Source organism: Protomyctophum parallelum (genome assembly GCF_964188405.1).
Source record: "Protomyctophum parallelum genome assembly, chromosome: 10".
NCBI classification, from domain to species: domain Eukaryota; kingdom Metazoa; phylum Chordata; class Actinopteri; order Myctophiformes; family Myctophidae; genus Protomyctophum; species Protomyctophum parallelum.
In genome coordinates this window covers 52,592,686-52,615,634 of record NC_139704.1, presented here as the reverse complement: position 1 = coordinate 52,615,634, position 22,949 = coordinate 52,592,686, and the positions used below count along the sequence as shown (strand labels likewise).

The window sequence follows — 22,949 nt, the reverse complement described above, 5'->3', positions numbered from 1 at the left end:
AGCAGCTAATTCCACCACCTCCCCCTCTCAAACTGTCTGCTAAAGCAGCTAACTCCACCACATCTCTCCCTCTCAAATTGTCTGCTAAAGCAGCTAACTCCACCACCTTTCTCCCTCTCAAACTGTCTGCTAAAGCAGCTAACTCCACCACCTCTCCCCCTCTCAAACTGTCTGCTAAAGCAGCTAACTCCACCACTTCTCCCCCTCTCAAACTGTCTGCTATAAAGCAGCTAACTCCACCACCTTTCTCCCTCTCAAACTGTCTGCTAAAGCAGCTAACTCCACCACCTCTCTCCCTCTTAAACTGTCTGCTAAAGCAGCTAACTCCACTATCATGGAAGTAATTGACAATACATAACGTTACAGGCAGTATTGCTTCGTTTCAGAAATATAAGGTTTTCTAATTTCCTGAAAAATATATTTTTTTCATTTCCTGAAAAAATAATATTTTGTACTACTGGGTAGATCTGGTTCTAGACGAACGGGAACCCCTTTTGGTGTTTTAAGCATGATGTTACTATTGAAAAAATAGCAGATCTACAAGCTCGTAGCGCTGCACTCGCTGCTATTTTTGAAATTTTGTGAAAATGTGGCACAAATCTTTTACTACATATTAGTTCACAGAGAGAGTTTTTAAGTCAAATCTTTGCGTCTGGGGGACGAGGGCCCCTTCTGGGGGACGAGGGCCCCGTAACTACATATTTTCAGATGGGGGTCGGCGGACAATTACATAATATAGCGTGCACAGACATTTAGAGGGGCAGGGGTTAGGGGTCAGGGGTCACAGACATTTAGAGGGGCAGGAGGTGCACAAGTGAAAAAAAGGGCACCTAGCACGTGGAACCGGCCCAGTTGCCTTAACCCATTCTGACCCGAGATCAGATTCTAAAAATGTCTTCTACATCCTGACAGTTTTCATTATTATTAACCCATTCTGACCTGAGATCAGATTCTAAAAATGTCTTCTACATCCTGACAGTTTTCATTATATTAACCCATTCTGACCTGAGATCAGATTCTAAAAATGTCTTCTACATCCTGACAGTTTTCTGAAAAAGCTATGTTTCTATGTCAGTCGTTCTTTGATTTTTCAAAAATAGCAGACCTACAAGCTCGTATGAGCTTGTAGATCTGCTATTTTCCAATAGCTAAAGCATAACATAATGATAATGCTAACGCCAAAAGGGGTTCCTGACGTTTTTTTTCTCAAAAAGGCAGCGGGTGCTAGAGCACCCCCTAGTGTCTATCTGTGCACGCCACTGGTCCTTGACATGAACACGTTTGAGATATTTAGAAACATGAGGTTTTGCAGAAAACTGTCAGGAGTTAGACTTTGTAGAATGTAGTCTCAGGGCTAAAGCATGTGTCCCTCTAGTGGTGGACTGGAGCAGTACACCACACACTATAGAAAGTGTTTTCGTCGACTAAAACTAAGACGATAAATGTTCGTCGACTTCCTTTTTCCACTGACGAAAACGGAAACTAAATGAAAACTAAGCCATGACGACTAAAACTAAGACTAAATGTATTGACAATTTCGTCGACAAATAAAAAATGCTAGGAAGGGGCTATAGTGGACAAGAGATCCAGTATAAGTCATTTTACACTTGGCTGCATGCTGAAAATAGCAGATCTACAAGCTCACAACGTGCCGCAGTGCGACACGTAGATCTGCTTGTAGATCTGCCATTTTCAAGTGTGTAAAATGAGTCATTACGACGGCATCAAACACATTTTAGTCGACTGTAGATTTATTCGACTAAAATCGCATGAGATTTAGTCGAACTAAAACTAGACTAACACCTAAAACTTTCCAGGTGACTAAAATGTGACTGAAACTAAATGAAAACTATTCAAAAGACTAAAACTAAAATAAAACATTTGCTGCCAAAAACAACACTGGTGTTACGTCTACATAAAATGCTAACTTATGAATGAAAAAAAACATTATATATCCTACAGAATGAACATTATACTGTAAACCATAATTATGGACTTTATCTTATAGCCTATTCACAGGTTTAGTCGACTAAAACTACCTGAAGGAGCAACAATGCTTGTTTTGTCTCTGTGTGACAGAGCTGTAGTAAAACAGTGTGTGTGTGTGTGTGTGTGTGTGTGTGTGTGTGTGTGTGTGTGTGTGTGTGTGTGTGTGTGTGTGTGTGTGTGTGTGTGTACATTCAACATTTACAGCCCTTATTTATTTGCTCTGCTCTGCAGGGGCAGGCGAGAGAGAGAGAGAGAGAGAGAGAGAGAGAGAGAGAGAGAGAGAGAGAGAGAGAGAGAGAGAGAGAGAGAGGGATCATGTTTCACATCAACCTAACTCGCTCCTCTGTCTGTCTGCTATGCGGCTCCACCGTTGGTTGCCATGCTCTGCGAGAGAAACAAGCAACCAGGCCGGTCTATGTACTTATGTACAAGACAATTACATGCTAATAATAAATACATGTGGAAATGGTTCATTTAAATAGCGCCTTTATCCTTAAGGTGCTTTACATTCACCCATTCACACACACACACACACACACAACGATGCCGGAGGAAACCATGCAAGGCACCAACCTGCACATCAGGAGCAATCAGGGGTTCAGAGTCTTGCTCAAGGACACTTACACACTAACTCCCACTAACCCAGTGTGTAAACAGCCAAGGCTGACTCAGGGCAGACATGGCAACCCAGCGTGGAGATAGCCAGGCTGACTCGGGGCAGACATGGCAACCCAGCGTGGAAACAGCCAGGCTGACTCAGGGCAGACATGGCAACCCAGCGTGGAAACAGCCAGGCTGACTCAGGGCAGACATGGCAACCCAGCGTGGAGACAGCCAGGCTGACTCAGGGCAGACATGGCAACCCAGCGTGGAGACAGCCAGGCTGACTCAGGGCAGACATGGCAACCCAGCGTGGAGACAGCCAGGCTGACTCAGGGCAGACATGGCAACCCAGCGTGGAGACAGCCAGGCTGACTCAGGGCAGACATGGCAACCCAGCGTGGAGACAGCCAGGCTGCAGCCAGGGAGGAAAACATGCAATCCACTCTGTCTTCTGCTCCCCTCCCCCCTCTCTCTCTCTCTCTCTCCTTACAGACACCACAGGTCTCTCTACCGTCTCTCTCCTCCCCTCCCCCCTCCGTCTCCTAACCCCCCCCTCCGTCTCCTAACCCCCCCCCCCCCTCCATGCCACCTCGCCAGCAAGACTCCCACAGAAACTTGATCCTTCCCAGACTGGAAACACTCTCAGAGAAAGAGACATTCACCTTACATTACAGATAGAGAGAGAGAGACAGAGAGACACACAGTCTCTCACACACACACACACACACACACACACACACACACAGGAGTGAGAGAGAGAGATTTTCACCCCAAAGGTTTTTATACCAAGCAAATGCAAGACATTAAAATACTGCTGTCTGTCAAGTCTTTATACCAAGCTAACCTAAACGGAACTATTTATATAGTTAATACCAAGCTAACCTAAACGGAACTATTTATATAGTTAATACCAAGCTAACCTCTATGGAACTATTTATATAGTTAATACCAAGCTAACCTCTATGGAACTATTTATATAGTTAATACCAAGCTAACCTCTATGGAACTATTTATATAGTTAATACCAAGCTAACCTCTATGGAACTATTTAGGCTAACCTCTCCTATATGGAACTATTTAAGCTAACCTCTCCTATATGGAACTATTTAAGCTAACCTCTCCTATATGGAACTATTTAAGCTAACCTCCCCTATATGGAACTATTTAAGCTAACCTCTCCTATAAAGCAGTGTTCGTTCCCAAAACTTCCCCCATGATGCAAAACAGAAATTAGATATTCGGACCCAAAACTAGTGAAAATAACAGACGGGCGGACGGACGGGCAGACAGACAGGCAGGCAGGCAGGCAGACAGACAGACAGACAGACAGACAGACAGACAGGCAGGCAGACAGACAGACAGGCCATGACGGTGCTGGTTGTAAACAGTGACTGCTCCATGCTATTATTAGCCTACATACTACTATATGGACTCTGAATGGTGACAGACCTGCTCCAGAAGAACACCTAATGTTAGCGTTAGACACAGTTAGCTTTATGCTACATGGAGGAACACGTAGAACAGTCTCAGGACCAATGGGCTAGTCAGCAGTATTAGAACACCTTCAGGACCAATGGGCTAGTCAGCAGTATTAGAACAGTCTCAGGACCAATGGGCTAGTCAGCAGTATTAGAACAGTCTCAGGACCAATGGGCTAGTCAGCAGTATTAGAACAGTCTCAGGACCAATGGGCTAGTCAACAGTATTAGAACACCTTCAGGACCAATGGGCTAGTCAGCAGTATTAGAACACCTTCAGGACCAATGGGCTAGTCAGCAGTATTAGAACACCTTCAGGACCAATGGGCTAGTCAGCAGTATTAGAACAGTCTCAGGACCAATGGGCTAGTCAGCAGTATTAGAACACCTTCAGGACCAATGGGCTAGTCAGCAGTATTAGAACAGTCTCAGGACCAATGGGCTAGTCAGCAGTATTAGAACAGTCTCAGGACCAATGGGCTAGTCAGCAGTATTAGAACAGTCTCAGGTCCAATAATAGCAAAGAAAAATAGCCGATCTACAAGCTCAAAACACGTCGCATTGCGGCGCGTGTTGAGCTTCTAGATTGGCTATTTTTGCTACGCCTGGAACTATAGTGGCCCTCTGGAGTGAGTGTGGAACTATAGCGGCCCTCTGGAGTGAGTGTGGAACTATAGTGGCCTCTCTGGAGTGAGTGTGGAACTATAGTGGCCCTCTGGAGTGAGTGTGGAACTATAGTGGCCCTCTGGAGTGAGTGTGGAACTATAGTGGCCTTTCTGGAGTGAGTGTGGAACTATAGTGGCCCTCTGGAGTGAGTGTGGAACTATAGCGGCCCTCTGGAGTGAGTGTGGAACTATAGCGGCCCTCTGGAGTGAGTGTGGAACTATAGTGGCCCTCTGGAGTGAGTGTGGAACTATAGTGGCCCTCTGGAGTGAGTGTGGAACTATAGTGGCCTCTCTGGAGTGAGTGTGGAACTATATAGTGGCCCTCTGGAGTGAGTGTGGAACTATAGTGGCCCTCTGGGGTGAGTGTGGAACTATAGTGGCTCTCTGGAGTGAGAGTGGAACTATAGTGGCCCTCTGGAGTGAGAGTGGAACTATAGTGGCCCTCTGGAGTGAGAGTGGAACTATAGTGGCCCTCTGGAGTGAGAGTGGAACTATAGTGGCCCTCTGGAGTGAGAGTGGAACTATAGTGGCCCTCTGGAGTGAGTGTGGAACTATAGTGGCTCTCTGGAGTGAGAGTGGAACTATAGTGGCCTCTCTGGAGTGAGAGTGGAACTATAGTGGCCCTCTGGAGTGAGAGTGGAACTATAGTGGCCCTCTGGAGTGAGAGTGGAACTATAGTGGCCCTCTGGAGTGAGAGTGGAACTATAGTGGCCCTCTGGAGTGAGTGTGGAACTATAGTGGCTCTCTGGAGTGAGTGTGGAACTATAGTGGCCCTCTGGAGTGAGTGTGGAACTATAGTGGCCCTCTGGAGTGAGAGTGGAACTATAGTGGCCCTCTGGAGTGAGAGTGGAACTATAGTGGCCCTCTGGAGTGAGAGTGGAACTATAGTGGCCCTCTGGAGTGAGTGTGGAACTATAGTGGCTCTCTGGAGTGAGTGTGGAACTATAGTGGCCCTCTGGAGTGAGAGTGGAACTATAGTGGCCCTCTGGAGTGAGAGTGGAACTATAGTGGCCCTCTGGAGTGAGAGTGGAACTATAGTGGCCCTCTGGAGTGAGAGTGGAACTATAGTGGCCCTCTGGAGTGAGAGTGGAACTATAGTGGCCCTCTGGAGTGAGAGTGGAACTATAGTGGCTCTCTGGAGTGAGAGTGGAACTATAGTGGCCCTCTGGAGTGAGAGTGGAACTATAGTGGCTCTCTGGAGTGAGAGTGGAACTATAGTGGCCCTCTGGAGTGAGAGTGGAACTATAGTGGCCCTCTGGAGTGAGAGTGGAACTATAGTGGCCCTCTGGAGTGAGAGTGGAACTATAGTGGCCCTCTGGAGTGAGAGTGGAACTATAGTGGCCCTCTGGAGTGAGAGTGGAACTATAGTGGCCCTCTGGAGTGAGAGTGGAACTATAGTGGCCCTCTGGAGTGAGAGTGGAACTATAGTGGCCCTCTGGAGTGAGAGTGGAACTATAGTGGCCCTCTGGAGTGAGAGTGGAACTATAGTGGCCCTCTGGAGTGAGAGTGGAACTATAGTGGCCTCTCTGGAGTGAGAGTGGAACTATAGTGGCCCTCTGGAGTGAGAGTGGAACTATAGTGGCCTCTCTGGAGTGAGTGTGGAACTATAGTGGCCCTCTGGAGTGAGAGTGGAACTATAGTGGCCCTCTGGAGTGAGAGTGGAACTATAGTGGCCCTCTGGAGTGAGTGTGGAACTATATAGTGGCTCTCTGGAGTGAGAGTGGAACTATAGTGGCCCTCTGGAGTGAGAGTGGAACTATAGTGGCCCTCTGGAGTGAGAGTGGAACTATAGTGGCCCTCTGGAGTGAGAGTGGAACTATAGTGGCTCTCTGGAGTGAGAGTGGAACTATAGTGGCCCTCTGGAGTGAGAGTGGAACTATAGTGGCCCTCTGGAGTGAGAGTGGAACTATAGTGGCCCTCTGGAGTGAGAGTGGAACTATAGTGGCCCTCTGGAGTGAGAGTGGAACTATAGTGGCCCTCTGGAGTGAGAGTGGAACTATAGTGGCTCTCTGGAGTGAGAGTGGAACTATAGTGGCCCTCTGGAGTGAGAGTGGAACTATAGTGGCTCTCTGGAGTGAGAGTGGAACTATAGTGGCCCTCTGGAGTGAGAGTGGAACTATAGTGGCCCTCTGGAGTGAGAGTGGAACTATAGTGGCCCTCTGGAGTGAGAGTGGAACTATAGTGGCCCTCTGGAGTGAGTGTGGAACTATAGTGGCCCTCTGGAGTGAGTGTGGAACTATAGTGGCCCTCTGGAGTGAGTGTGGAACTATAGTGGCCCTCTGGAGTGAGAGTGGAACTATATAGTGGCCCTCTGGAGTGAGAGTGGAACTATAGTGGCCCTCTGGAGTGAGAGTGGAACTATAGTGGCCCTCTGGAGTGAGTGTGGAACTATAGTGGCCCTCTGGAGTGAGTGTGGAACTATAGTGGCCCTCTGGAGTGAGTGTGGAACTATAGTGGCCCTCTGGAGTGAGTGTGGAACTATAGTGGCCCTCTGGAGTGAGAGTGGAACTATATAGTGGCTCTCTGGAGTGAGAGTGGAACTATAGTGGCCCTCTGGAGTGAGTGTGGAACTATAGTGGCCCTCTGGAGTGAGTGTGGAACTATAGTGGCCCTCTGGAGTGAGTGTGGAACTATAGTGGCCCTCTGGAGTGAGAGTGGAACTATATAGTGGCTCTCTGGAGTGAGAGTGGAACTATAGTGGCTCTCTGGAGTGAGAGTGGAACTATAGTGGCCTCTCTGGAGTGAGAGTGGAACTATAGCGGCCCTCTGGAGTGAGAGTGGAACTATAGTGGCCTCTCTGGAGTGAGAGTGGAACTATAGCGGCCCTCTGGAGTGAGAGTGGAACTATAGTGGCCTCTCTGGAGTGAGAGTGGAACTATAGTGGCCCTCTGGAGTGAGAGTGGAACTATAGTGGCCCTCTGGAGTGAGAGTGGAACTATAGTGATCCTCTGGAGTGAGAGTGGAACTATAGTGGCCCTCTGGAGTGAGAGTGGAACTATAGTGGCCTCTCTGGAGTGAGAGTGGAACTATAGTGGCCCTCTGGAGTGAGAGTGGAACTATAGTGGATTAAACATAGTGAAAACAGCCATTCAACCTTCACCTGCTTTAAGGGAACCCCTTTTAGTGTCAGCATCATGTTATGATTTAGCTATTGAAAAATAGCAGATCTACAAGCTCATATCGCGCCACCGAGTGGCGCGCTACGAGCTTGTAGGTCTGCTATTTTTGAAAAATCGAAGAACCACTGACATGGAAACATAGCTTTTTTCAGAAAACTGCCAGGATGTAGAAGACATTTTTAGAATCTGATCTCAGGTCAGAATGGGTTAAGGACAGATTAAACATGTTCTTGTGTCCGGCAGGACAGCTGCAGTATGTACAGTATTCACCGGTTCATACAGTAAGGGTTAATTTGGTTTTTAAACTATCATTTAGCTGGGGACCCCCTGGAACTCCCTCAAGGACCCCTGGGGGTCCCCGGACCGCACTTTTGGAACCACTGATATAACACTGCGATAGGCCTATACCGCTGGTACAAGTTCCTATCTTCTGCTTCGCTACATCTCCACGCGGATCCAAAATATTGTACTTTTATGCAAATACAATTATTTTTAAACTTTAGTTACTAGTTAGTTTGTAACTATACTGCAGAACGGTGTGTCTGTCTGTCTGTCTGTCTGTCTGTCTGTCTGTGTCCCACATGGAGATCTCTGTGTCTGTCTGTATCCCACATGGAGATCTCTGTGTCTGTCTGTCTGTCTGTGTACCACATGGAGATCTCTGTGTCTGTCTGTCTGTCTGTGTCCCACATGGAGATCTCTGTGTCTGTGTGTCTGTCTGTATCCCACATGGAGATCTCTGTGTCTGTCTGTCTGTCTGTGTCCCACATGGAGATCTCTGTGTCTGTCTGTCTGTCTGTGTCCCACATGGAGATCTCTGTGTCTGTCTGTCTGTCTGTGTCCCACATGGAGATCTCTGTGTCTGTCTGTCTGTCTGTGTCCCACATGGAGATCTCTGTATCTGTCTGTCTGTGTCCCACATGGAGATATGTGTCTGTCTGTCTGTCTGTCTGTGTCCCACATGGAGATATGTGTCTGTCTGTCTGTGTCCCACATGGAGATCTCTGTGTCTGTCTGTGTCCCACATGGAGATCTCTGTATCTGTCTGTCTGTGTCCCACATGGAGATCTCTGTATCCGTCTGTCTGTGTCCCACATGGAGATCTCTGTGTCTGTCTGTGTCCCACATGGAGATCTCTGTATCTGTCTGTCTGTGTCCCACATGGAGATCTCTGTGTCTGTCTGTCTGTCTGTGTCCCACATGGAGATATCTGTATCTGTCTGTCTGTCTGTCTGTCTGTCTGTGTCCCACATGGAGATCTCTGTATCTGTCTGTCTGTGTCCCACATGGAGATCTCTGTGTGTGTCTGTCTGTCTGTCTGTGTCCCACATGGAGATCTCTGTATCTGTCTGTCTGTCTGTCTGTCTGTCTGTCTGTGTCCCACATGGAGATCTCTGTATTTTTTGAAAAATCGAAGCGCGACGGACTATAGAAGACATTTTTAGAATCTGATCTCAGGTCAGAATGGAAAACTGTCAGGATGTAGAAGACATTTCTAGAATCTGATCTCAGGTCAGAATGGAAAACTGTCAGGATGTAGAAGACATTTCTAGAATCTGATCTCAGGTCAGAATGGAAAACTGTCAGGATGTAGAAGACATTTCTAGAATCTGATCTCAGGTCAGAATGGAAAACTGTCAGGATGTAGAAGACATTTCTAGAATCTGATCTCAGGTCAGAATGGAAAACTGTCAGGATGTAGAAGACATTTCTAGAATCTGATCTCAGGTCAGAATGGGTTCCCTCCCAGAATGGGTTAAGCTGTAGTGCTGCTTCATTGATGTCATTGTTGTCTCACTCTGACTGTAAACAAACAACAACAAAGGCCTGCCGTAGACGTGACGTCTCCACTACGGGGCAGAGCTGCTCAATTCATCAAGAAAACAGATCTCACGTCTAAATGCACTTTCTTAAAGCACTTTGATGTTGTCTGTTTAAAGCAGGGGGGGGGGGGGGCAGTCAGACAGATATTTAACCAGGGGGGCAGTCAGACAGATATTTAACCAGGGGGGCAGTCAGACAGATATTTAACCAGGGGGGCAGTCAGACAGATATTTAACCAGGGGGGCAGTCAGACAGATATTTAACCAGGGGGGCAGTCAGACAGATATTTAACCAGAGGGGCAGTCAGACAGATATTTAACCAGAGGGCAGTCAGACAGATATTTAACCAGGGGGGCAGTCAGACAGATATTTAACCAGGGGGGCAGTCAGACAGATATTCTGTGAAGCCACCAAGGAAATCGGGACTTCCTGAAAGTTCATATAATGGCCTGTTGTGGCGCTGTCTGTCATTGGGCCCAGAAAAACCCATAGCCCCATAGAGGTCCATGTATTTGGGCCCAACTTCACCTAGACTGTATTACCTTAATAAACATGGTCATGAATACCTTCTGCTTCCAGTCACTAGTTTAAAGTCTCATTTCTAATGTCATAATATTCTTTTTGGAAAATTATGGTCCCATTTATTAAAGAAATGACCATAAAGTCTCGTATGTTCTGAGGGCCGTGGCTACCGTTACAGTCTATGATCGGGATCCCCCTCCCACTCGAGTCAAAATAAAATATACATATAAATACATATTTATATATAATTAATGTAGTAATGTTGTTCAGCAACTACAGACTAAAGACAATAAATATATATATAACTAGAACTGCACTCTGTCGAGTGCATACTTGCTTGTTGCACACTAGTAGGCCATAAATGGCCAACTAGTGCGCAAGCAGAGCGTGCAAGTACTTTCGACCGCTGTAAACTGTCAAATCTCAGTATCTCTGTGAAGGAACGTTTGAAATGTATAATTATTAGATGTAACTATTTGCTACCTACCTACTTTATGCATATAAACACCAAGTATTATTAAGTATGGTTGTAAAATATACATGATCTAAAATACTTCCGTAATCTGTAGTTGGATTTGTATTTAATTGTTTAAAGCCTAATCTTGACATGAAGGTCTTTATACTTCTATCTTTCTCAGTATAATGGTCTTCATTGAAATCTCCTATTATCATAATTGCAGAAGTCGGAGATGCTAGATACTTTACCATGTTTTCGAGAAATGTGTTTAATTTCGAAAGGTCTGTTTTAGGTAATCTGTACATAAGAATGATATATAGATCTTTATCTTTTACATGTATACATACGTGTTCTACTCTTTCTAATATCCTGATTTCATATACACACCACGTACTCTGGTCCCAGCAGATCAGGCACAATTTGCTATTTTATTTTACTGATTATGTATATAGTATACGTATGACTATAGCTCTAAATGAAGACGTAAGACATACGTATACGTATACATATACATATACTATATAGAGTATGTAGTTGTAAGTTGATTAGCGGTATACTGTGGTTACTTTGCGACAAAAACGCGACAGCCAACCCGCCATTTTATGCGTATGCCAATAAAACAGCAGATTTGTGCCTGGTTTGCTGGGACCAGATTACACAAATGACCATATTTCTTACGTCATCATTGAGAGCTAGTCATAAATATACATACACACCACGTACTCTGGTCCCAGCAGATCAGGCACAATTTGCTATTTTATTTTACTGATTATGTATATAGTATACGTATGACTAGCTCTAAATGATGACGTAAGACATATGGTCATTTATGTGATCTGGTCCCAGCAAACCAGGCACAGATTTGCTGTTTTTTTTGCATACGCATAAAATGGCGGGTTGGCTGTCACGATGAACGAAGACCGGGCGAAATTATTACTTGCGCGCTCTGCTTGCGCAAGTAATTATGTAGAAATGTTTTCTACATACATTACATACATTCTACATTTTCTACATACATCGTCAACAGATAGAACCTAGACTAAAATGTCAGGAAGGGACTAGTGGACAAGAGATCCCCTAGGAAGGGACTAGTGGACAAGAGATCTACTAGGAAGGGACTAGTGGACAAGAGATCCAGTATAAGTCTTTTACACTTGGTTGCATGCTGAAAATAGCAGATCTACAAGCTCAATCACAACGCGTCGCGACGCGTTATGATTTTCAACAAGTGTAAAATTAGCCATTTCGACGGCATCATGGCCCGACAAAATACATTTTAGTCGACTAAATCAACAGTAGATTTAGTCGACTAAGACATTCCAGGTGACTAAAACATGACTAAAACTAAATGGAGTTTCATTCCAAAGACTATGACTAAAACTAAAATAGAAATGTTCTGCCAAAAACAGCCCGTGTGTCTTTCTCAATTGAATGACTTTCAAATACCTTGATCTAATTCCAATATGAATCAGTATGCGAGAATGAGGCAAACGTTTGCTTGTTGAAAATAGCTGATCCACAAAACGCCTCGCCGTTTGAGGCCCTTGTGAGCTTGTAGATCTGCCATTTTCAGTCACAATACGAGTCAAACTATAAAATGTATTGCCCTACAATTCCAAGTGCCAGTCAGTCACACAGGGTGGGGAGGGGAGGGGAGGGGATGGGGGACACACTCAGTCTCTAAACAATGGCTGCTGTTAGGTTCTCTCCGGGGACCCCCAGGGGTCCTCAAAGGTGTTCCTCACTCTCCGGGGACCCCCAGGGGACCCCCAGGGGTCCTCAAAGGTGTTCCAATTGACGCTCTTAATCCAGAGCGATTCACAGTAGGCCAGGTCACAACAGCAGTAGGCCTATACAGCATCACAGGTGAACCAGGATTGTGCTACATATTTAGATAACACGATAACTAAATCACATGGCCAGGCCAGGGGGTCCCCAGGGTGGTCCCCGAGGGGGGTCAGTCCCCAGGGGGTCCCCAGCTGAATGAATGAGTGATTGAATTGTTTTTAATGATGAAACAATCATTTATCCAGCGAGAGAAAAGCACAGAATGATACAGTTTATTTTCCTCTGTAGAATCACGTCCCTAAAACACAATATTAATGTTTACAACGACAACAACATTATCTTGTAGCTGTGGTCCATATAGGACCCCTAAGGAGGGACCCCCTAGCTGTGGTCCACAGAGGACCCCTAACCCTAAAGAGGGACCCCCTAGCTGTGGTCCACAGAGGACCCCTAACCCTAAAGAGGGACCCCCTAGCTGTGGTCCATATAGGACCCCTAACGCTAAAGAGGGACCCCCTAGCTGTGGTCTGACATGCAGAATCTTGTACATCATGTATTGACCCACAGTCTGGTTGAGATGATAAAAACATTTAACAACAAACTGACATTAAATATGAGCTATAAGACATTTAGTTAAAGGGTGAATGTGTAGCCTTTAAACTGCAGACAATATAAGAACACATTATAGCAGTAAAATGTTTGTTATGAAGACAAACCATCCAATATATAACTTTATCTACAGTAAATTCACTGAATTTAAAACGTTTATTTAGTGTTAAAGTGTAGCTCTAGCTAAGAGGCTAATCAGAAGGTTGCTATAGCTCACTTTTATCAATGTCTTTAAAAGGTTAAAAAAAAAAAACATTTAAATAAAAATGCAACGTTTAACACTTAGTTAAACTTTGTTGTTTATTTCACCCAAAATCTCAGGAAACATCAGATCTCTGATCTGATGCCGCGGGCCCGTCTACTTCCTGGAGAAAAAACCTTATTATCGTCGCTTTTATATTATAGTTCGACCAGAAAAAAAGACGTTACTTTAACACTAAAAAACGGCGTGTTTTTTTTAACGCCACGGTGACGTGAACTGTGGACGAAAACACTTCGATTATTCGTTAAGTTTGTGTTTATTTTCGTTGACTTGTTGTTGGGAGGAAGAAAAACGGAGCCACGCATAAATTAAAGCACAACTTTTTATCGTCGTGTTTTATTATCGTCGGGTTTAAAGAAAAAAAAACAACACAACAAAAACAACAGAGTTGATTCTCGTCAACGTTGACGTCAGAAGAACAACCAGCGTTGTGTTTTATATAAACGGACTTCATTTATTTCGGTCATTTTCCTTATTTTTATTAACGTCTTTTAGTTTTAGTCTCTCTCTAGATTCTAGAACATGACACGCAGTCCGTTCCAGCTCCGTGTTGGAATCCACCTCCAGGACGTAGCCGGAGCCCAAAGAGCCTTTCATCTTTTTATTTAAAAACTTTAGAAACATCTCATTCGTGTCGTTATTATTATTATTATTTATAAATAACGTCAAGTCAAACCTACCTTTTAGATGTGTTTATTTTCGTCCTCTCGTCGTCGTGTTATTTAATATAAATAAATCCGTTGGAACTAAAAACTCCGACGGTTTAAAAAAAACAAAAAACAGAAGCCTTTAAAAGAAGATCAGATCCCACCGAGTAAAGATCTCCACATTGTGTTAAAATAACGTCCGTAGAGTTTAAATTAGTCCACACACACACACATACACACACTTTGTATCCCCGTGCGTTGTTTGTTTAATGCGCGTGTCCGTGGTGTTGTTCAGTTGTTGTTTGTTGGAGAAATGCGTTTTTTTTTTTAACCCTCCACGCACGCTCCCGTACACACAGTCACAGAGAGGTGTAGCTACTAGCCTACTACTCACTGGCAATCACGACTGCAGACTGACTGGGGGCGGGGGGGGGGACACACACACACACACACACACACACACGCACACACACACACACACACACACACACACTCACACACGCACACACTCACACACACTATCGAAGTTCCTGGCTGCCACCTGCTGGTAGGAAGGAGTACGCACACACGCACACGACTAAAAAAGAAATTCAACAGTGTGTGAACTGTGAACACAGCAGCAATATGGAAGAAGTTTGCATCCATCCATCCATCTTTATTCTTCAACCGCTTATCCGTAGTCGGGTCGCGGGGGCAACAGCTCCACCAGAGAGCTCCAGACTTCCCTCTCCAGAGCAACATTAGTGACTTCCTCATTCCAAGGCCAGTTAGTCGATATGTTTCCTCCAACATATACTTTATGTTTACACAATGCTGTACCTCCTCCAACTGTATATACTTTATGTTTACACAATGCTGTACCTCCTCCAACTGTAGGCCTATATACTTTATGTTTACACAATGCTGTACCTCCTCCAACTGTAGGCCTATATACTTTATGTTTACACAATGCTGTACCTCCTCCAACTGTATATACTTTATGTTTACACAATGCTGTACCTCCAACTGTATATACTTTATGTTTACACAATACTGTACCTCCTCCAATTATACTTTGTTTACACAATGCTGTACCTCCAACTGTACTTTCCCTATTATATTTTGACTCTTGCTTTGCTTGACAATTAAAACCTGTGTTTTGACATTTTTATAAATTAAACATTGAATTGAATTGAATCTCTGCACGTCTCTAAATGCTCTGATGAATTAAACATGCAGGACCCTGCCGTAAACAAGTCTTAGTGCTTTTCAAGGTTTTACCCTCAGTTTTCATGGTTTTACCCTCGTAGCAGGTTTTGTATTGATCTGATCTTTGTATTGATCTGAATCCCGTTCTACACACTGTGAATAACATTATATATAGTTTATTTATCTGATCAGATCTTTGTATTGATCTGAATCCCGTTCTACACACTGTGAATAACATTATATATAGTTTATTTATCTGATCTGATCTTTGTATTGATCTGAATCCCGTTCTACACACTGTGAATAACATTATATATAGAGTAGGGTTTATTTATTTTGGTCATTAAAACAAATCAATGCAGTGCCTGCTTTTTTTTTTTTGCAAAAGAAACATTGACCAAAAAGGTGTAGGCTGAAGCCTAAGCTTATAGTGCCTACCCTTCTAACAGATAAATGGCTTTCATAGGTAAAATAATACAACAAAGCAAACAGCAGGGGAAAAAAAACAAGAAAACAAAACAAACAAACAAAGATAACATAAAACAAAAACAAAGACAGACAGGACAATACAGTTAACAGGAACAAGACAAAAACAACAAAACAAAACACAAAACGAGAAAACAAAACATCATATCAATGTTCTATAATGTATCTACTATTTTTGATCTATACAATTTTTTAAATGTATTTATTCTACTACAGTTTTTTAGTTCGTCATCCAATCCATATTCCATATCAATCAATCAATCAATGCTGCGTTACAGTCACACACCTACATGCAGCTCCTGCATGGTTGCCATCTGCTGGTAGAAAGGAGTACGGTCATCTTAAATATTTCTATTTTATTTTTGAGGGGCGCTAGTGCCTCCTACAGGGTTTAATGTGTTTTTCCTGAAACAAACATTAAATGCCATTAACAATGAACAGAGTTTAATGTTGGTTTTGTGCTCGATGTTTGTCGGATGAGATATTTACAATTCATTGTCATAATCATAATGTAGTCGCAACTTTTCAACAATAGATTTATTTGTTGTTAGTTCAATGTTTGTTTTAAAAACGCCATTGACAATGACGGGAACATGTACGTCATCTTGTCACTATGCCAGTCTAACCAGCGATCCCACACAGGGGTAAGTAAGGGGTCGACACTATGCCAGTCTAACCAGTGATCCCACACTGGGGTAAGGGGTCGACACTATGCCAGTCTAACCAGTGATCCCACACAGGGGTAAGGGGTCGACACTATGCCAGTCTAACCAGTGATCCCACACAGGGGTAAGGGGTCGACACTATGCCAGTCTAACCAGCGATCCCACACAGGGGTAAGGGGTTGACACTATGCCAGTCTAACCAGTGATCCCACACAGGGGTAAGGGGTCGACACTATGCCAGTCTAACCAGTGATCCCACACAGGGGTAAGGGGTCGACACTATGCCAGGTAGATAACATGTTGGGGCATGTGGAGTTTGTATCGGGGACATCCCTAACCGTAACCCTAATATTAGTTGCACAAACCACACCGTGAAGGACAAAAAGCATTTTGTGAAATAATTTATTGACACATTCTCAAAGTATTCAAACCATCCTAGATGTCTATATCACTGTCTGCTCGTACACGCAGAACAAACATTGTGCTGGCAAAATAAAATATGAAATCAGTGGCTGATACCGGACGATAAAATATGAATACAGTAAAACAGAGGTTGGTGATAACAAGACAATAAAATATGAAAACAGTGAAACAGAGGTTGGTGATAACAGACAATAAAATATGAAAACAGTGAAACAGAGGTTGCCAGGTTGGTAATAACAGACAATAAAATATGAAAACAGTGAAACAGAGGTTGCCAGGTTGGTGATAACAGACAATAAAATATGAAAACAGTGAAACAGTGGTTGGTGTTATAACGGACAGTATAACAGAGTAAGGTTCATGGTGCTCGACATTCAGTATAAACTACAAACAACACGCAGAAAATACAAATTATATTCAGTCTTAGATTCCAAACAACCACTTCTAGGACATGAGGTGCTCTGTGGTTACATTAACCCATTCTGACCTGAGATCAGATTCTAAAAATGTCAGTCGTTCTTCGATTTTTCAAAAATAGCAGACCTACAAGCTCGTAGCGCGCCACCGAGTGGCTGAGCTTGTAGATCTGCTATTTTTCAATAGCTAAAGCATAACATGATGCTAACACCAAAATGGGTTCCCGTTCAGAATGGGTTAAACAACGCTTCTCAAAGATCTTCATGTCAACAACCTTCATGTTGAAGGAAAAGAAAAGCTATCAGGGGTGATTCTCCCTTCCATGGGGACCCAAACGCCTTCAAGATTATTTTTCTAAAATGTTCAAAAAATGGCAGATGTACAAGCTCGCAGCGTGGCACTATAAAGTGTCACACTGTGAGCTTGTAGATCTGCTATTTTTTATAGTAGCCAACGTATACAAAATATGGATAAATGTGATTGTTTTTTTTGGGGGGGGGGGATTCATATACCCAGAATCCTAAAACAGCCGAGCTATGGCTTGTATAAGTCTATGGCTTGTATAAGTCTATGGTTTGTAAGTCGGCGAGTTTGGAACATTGTCGTATAGGACAGATAGCCCCCCCCCCCCATCTGAGCAGCCATCAGCTGGATTTAAAAAAGCGATTCTCCCTTCCACGAGGAGCAAAAACTAAACAGTCCATTTTCAAACTGATGATCATTTCGAGCAGAAAAAATACTTTCTTCGTGAATATTAAAATATTGCAAATCCGAATGTGTCTCGTTCACCATAATGAAACCACCTGATATCTCCGTCCACTCACACGCTCGCACATTTAAAATACCACAACCAGTAAAAAATGACTTGTCAAAAGCTAAAAACTGTACACTCGCACGCAAACGACTCTCACGCAAGCACACATGCACGCACGCGTTCACACACACACACACACACACACACACACACACACACACACACACACACACACACACACACACACACACACACACACACACACAGTGATATATATTTTTTTTACAGTAAAGGCACGTCAAAAACACAAAGACATGATCTCCACCCCCCAAAAAATAAACGACACCTCCTCGGGATCCTTTGACTTCCAAACATGACTTATAATTCCTATGAATTACACACCCTATTAATTATCACATAACTTATTTCCTGTTAATTAAACACAGCCCGTGAAGTCTTGCAGGCCTCGCGGGACGTGTAAATAATTGATAGAAAATAAGTCGCTTTTTAGGTGAACTCCTTAATGTGGTCAGAAGGTTCAAATTGGACCTGTGCATTCTCAGAGCTTGATAATTAATTTGTTCCAGTTTGGATTGATATATTGGATATATATATATATATATATATATATATATATATATATATGTTATTGTTATTTATCTGTATCACAATCAAAACATTTTACATAATTTCTCAAAGCAATAATTAGTTATATTAGAATCCTTGTGTTTGCATTAATAATCCCCTTGGATCACCGTAACTTTGGTGTCCGAACCGGGATTTGAACCCGAAGTAAAAACTTTAAAACTCCTTCTGCTTCGGTGATGTTTTCAGGCAGTACTCCATGTCGACCAGCAGGAGGCTCTAAAGGTAGTTTCTTTTTAATTGCATGAACATATTCTACCCAGAATGATGAGTTAAAATGGATTTATTGTCTAAAACGTGTTGCTTGTGTTGTTAAAATGTTTGTGTGTAAAAAGTGTTACGCTTCACTTTTGTCACTAAATCATAAATAAAACAAACAGAAAATACCAAAACAAAAGAAGAGAAAAATAAACATTCTGTGACGCTTGCAATCCAAACATTCCCGACCGATTCAGCAGTAGATGAATAAATAGATTCAATAAACAGCAGTAGAATAAATATCACACGCTCAAAATACACAATAAATATTAAAACTCTCTATAATTTGGTTCATCCATAATAATAATTCCTACTTCATGTGAAACCTAAAGAAATAAATAGTCAGTTATCTGTTGTAATTCTAAACCTCCACACATTCTCCACACGATAATAAGATGTATACTTCTCCGCAGGCCGGTGGTGCACGCAGAGCGTGTAGCGTAGCATGTAGCGTAGCGTGTAGCGCAGCATATACACCAGCTCAGAACGCATTGCAAACCGGCGTAGACGGTAAAGAACATGGACAAAGGCAGCCGCGAGGACACCCATTAGCTAACTCACGCTAAGTCCGCAATGACACCCATTAGCTAAGTCACGCTAAGTCCGCGATGACACCCATTAGCTAACTAACGTTAAGTCCGCAATGACACCCATTAGCTAAGTCACGCTGAGTCCACGATGACACCCATTAGCTAAGTCACGCTAAGTCCGCGATGACACTACATTAGCTAACTAACGCGATGACACTACATTAGCTAACTAACGCTGTGAAGTCCACGATCTATATATAGTCTGGAAAGTCTCCTGAAATCCCAGAATAAAAGCTGGCATTTTGCGTTCACGAAAATCTATTTTAAATTATCTTTACAATCCAATCTTTTTTTATTTTTTCATTTCCATTTCTGCTGAATCTGATGACACTGAGCTCGCATATAACCAGGTTTATTTAGTTCATGTATTGCATATAACCAGGTTTATTTAGTTCATGTATTGCATATAATCTAGTTTATTTAGTTCATGTATTGCATATAATCTAGTTCATTTCTTGGATAATAATCTAGTGTGTTTGTATAAAGTAAGCTGTAATTCAACAGTAGTCTATGAAAAGGTGTTGTCTGTCTGTCTGTCTGTCTGTCTGTCTGTCTGTCTGTCTGTCTGTCTGTCTGTCTGTCTGTCTGTCTGTCTGTCTGTCTGTCTGTCTGTCTGTCTGTCTGTCTGTCTGTCTGTCTGTCTGTCTGTCTGTCTGTCTGTCTGTCTGTCTGTCTGTCTGTCTGTCTGCCGGTCGTAACAATCACGTCATTTCCGTGTTCAAAAAACAGCATCGTGTGAAAACGTGTTATCACTGAATGTGAACGCAAAAAAAAAACTAAAAACTAAAAATGCAAAAACAAAGTAGTTATTCCTTATAAGGGCATTCTAAAAACACACACAGGTGTTGTTTCCTCAGTTTAGGTGTTCCACTTCAGCTTGTGGCTTATTTTAGTCGTGGAGGTGACTGAGGGGGGGGGGGGGCATGGCAGGGACCCTCCTCACCCCCGCCCGCTGTGGTGGTGTTGGCGTTGGGCTGCAGGGCCTCCTGACGGCCACCGGGGGCAGCAGGGAGGCGTCTAGACGTTGATGGCGTGAGCGTGTTTCTTACACAGAGGTTTATCCTTCTTGGAGTAGAAGGGCTGACCCTCCAGGTTCACATTACACACCTAGAGAGAGAGAGACATTGACTTTACATTACACTACAGAGAGAGAGAGAGAGAGAGAGAGAGAGAGAGAGACATTCACTTTACATTACATTACAGAGAGAGAGAGAGAGAGAGAGAGAGAGACATTCACTTTACATTACATTACAGAGAGAGAGAGAGAGAGAGACAATGGCTGGGTTTCCCGAACGCATTTCGTGTAAGACTTGCAGCGCCGCACATGCTCAGATGTGCCCTCCAGGCCTACCATTGCGTGGCACATCTATGTTCACAGGCCTAGAGGGCATCTGAGCATGTGCGGCATCGTTTATTTTAATATCTAAGTCAAATTAAGCTCTATAATCAAGCCCCAGAATATCGCATATTACGCAGCTATGCACATAAAGACCGTGTGCGTGCGCGCGTGCGTGCGTGCGAGAGCGTGCACGCGAGGATTTCGGACGGTTTTAGATAGATTACATCGGCAAAAATTTGCTACATTTTTCTACATTAATTAGCCCCCGATTATAGGGAATAAAACAATTTGATTAATTACGTCAATAGCATCAAGGGCCATACTAGGGTTCAGTACCTCCTCAGTTGTTACCATTTTAACCATAACTAGTTTAAAATCATCTTTACAAACACCTGGTTTCTGTAGAAGGTTCTACAGCAAAGAGCCCAGAGTGGGAGGACAGTTTGTTAACCAGCGTTGTTGCAATGTTTGTAAAGACGATGTTTAAGTTGTTAATGTTTGTAAAGAAGATGTTTAAGTTGTTAATGTTTGTAAAGAAGATGTTTAAGTTGTTAATGTTTGTAAAGAAGATGTTTAAGTTGTTAATGTTTGTAAAGAAGATGTTTAAGTTGTTAATGTTTGTAAAGAAGATGTTTAAGTTGTTAATGTTTGTAAAGAAGATGTTTAAGTTGTTAATGTTTGTAAAGAAGATGTTTAAGTTGTTGGTCACGCAGACCAAGCAGGTGCCGTGCCCAGGTGTGTAGTATTAGTGCAGAGCCGTAGATATAGACAGAGTTACGCAAACTGTGTTCACTTCATGGGGCTTCAGTCCAATGGAGGCTCTCCTACATAGACTTCTATTGGCTTCAGTCCAATGGAGGCTCTCCTACATAGACTTCTACTGGCTTCAGTCCAATGGAGGCTCTCCTACATAGACGTATACTGGCTTCAGTCCAATGGAGGCTCTCCTACATAGACTTCTATTGGCTTCAGTCCAATGGAGGCTCTCCTACATAGACTTCTATTGGCTTCAGTCCAATGGAGGCTCTCCTACATAGACTTCTACTGGCTTCAGTCCAATGGAGGCTCTCCTACATAGACTTCTATTGGCTTCAGTCCAATGGAGGCTCTCCTACATAGACTTAATTGGCTTCAGTCCAATGGAGGCTCTCCTACATAGACTTCTATTGGCTTCAGTCCAATGGAGGCTCTCCTACATAGACTTCTACTGGCTTCAGTCCAATGGAGGCTCTCCTACATAGACTTCTATTGGCTTCAGTCCAATGGAGGCTCTCCTACATAGACTTCTACTGGCTTCAGTCCAATGGCGGCTCTCCTACATAGACTTCTACTGGCTTCAGTCCAATGGAGGCTCTCCTACATAGACTTCTATTGGCTTCAGTCCAATGGAGGCTCTCCTACATAGACTTCTATTGGCTTCAGTCCAATGGAGGCTCTCCTACATAGACTTCTATTGGCTTCAGTCCAATGGAGGCTCTCCTACATAGACTTCTACTGGCTTCAGTCCAATGGAGGCTCTCCTACATAGACTTCTATTGGCTTCAGTCCAATGGAGGCTCTCCTACATAGACTTCTATTGGCTTCAGTCCAATGGAGGCTCTCCTACATAGACTTCTATTGGCTTCAGTCCAATGGAGGCTCTCCTACATAGACTTCTATTGGCTTCAGTCCAATGGAGGCTCTCCTACATAGACTTAATTGGCTTCAGTCCAATGGAGGCTCTCCTACATAGACTTCTATTGGCTTCAGTCCAATGGAGGCTCTCCTACATAGACTTCTACTGGCTTCAGTCCAATGGAGGCTCTCCTACATAGACTTCTATTGGCTTCATTCCAATGGAGGCTCTCCTACATAGACTTAATTGGCTTCAGTCCAATGGAGGCTCTCCTACATAGACTTCTATTGGCTTCAGTCCAATGGAGGCTCTCCTACATAGACTTCTACTGGCTTCAGTCCAATGGAGGCTCTCCTACATAGACTTCTATTGGCTTCAGTCCAATGGAGGCTCTCCTACATAGACTTCTATTGGCTTCATTCCAATGGAGGCTCTCCTACATAGACTTATATTGGCTTCAGTCCAATGGAGGCTCTCCTACATAGACTTCTACTGGCTTCAGTCCAATGGAGGCTCTCCTACATAGACTTCTACTGGCTTCAGTCCAATGGAGGCTCTCCTACATAGACTTCTATTGGCTTCATTCCAATGGAGGCTCTCCTACAT

General features: G+C 43.5%; 2 protein-coding genes across 2 annotated transcripts in view; both read right to left on the bottom strand.

Moving 5' to 3' along the window:
• LOC310865935 (bone morphogenetic protein receptor type-1A-like) overlaps positions 1–14,301 on the bottom strand; it is a 64,699-nt gene extending 50,398 nt beyond the window's left edge. Inside the window, exon 1 of the transcript XR_014569855.1 lies at positions 13,997–14,301. The gene's annotated coding sequence lies outside the window, so the exon portion shown is untranslated. The remainder of the gene's footprint in view (positions 1–13,996) is intronic.
• Positions 14,302–16,688: 2,387 nt separating this feature from the next.
• LOC310865919 (LIM domain-binding protein 3-like) overlaps positions 16,689–22,949 on the bottom strand; it is a 76,131-nt gene continuing 69,870 nt past the window's right edge. The window contains exon 15 of the mRNA XM_083775120.1: positions 16,689–20,496. Coding sequence (XP_083631246.1) covers positions 20,407–20,496 — 90 coding nt within the window. The 3' untranslated portion in view covers positions 16,689–20,406. The remainder of the gene's footprint in view (positions 20,497–22,949) is intronic.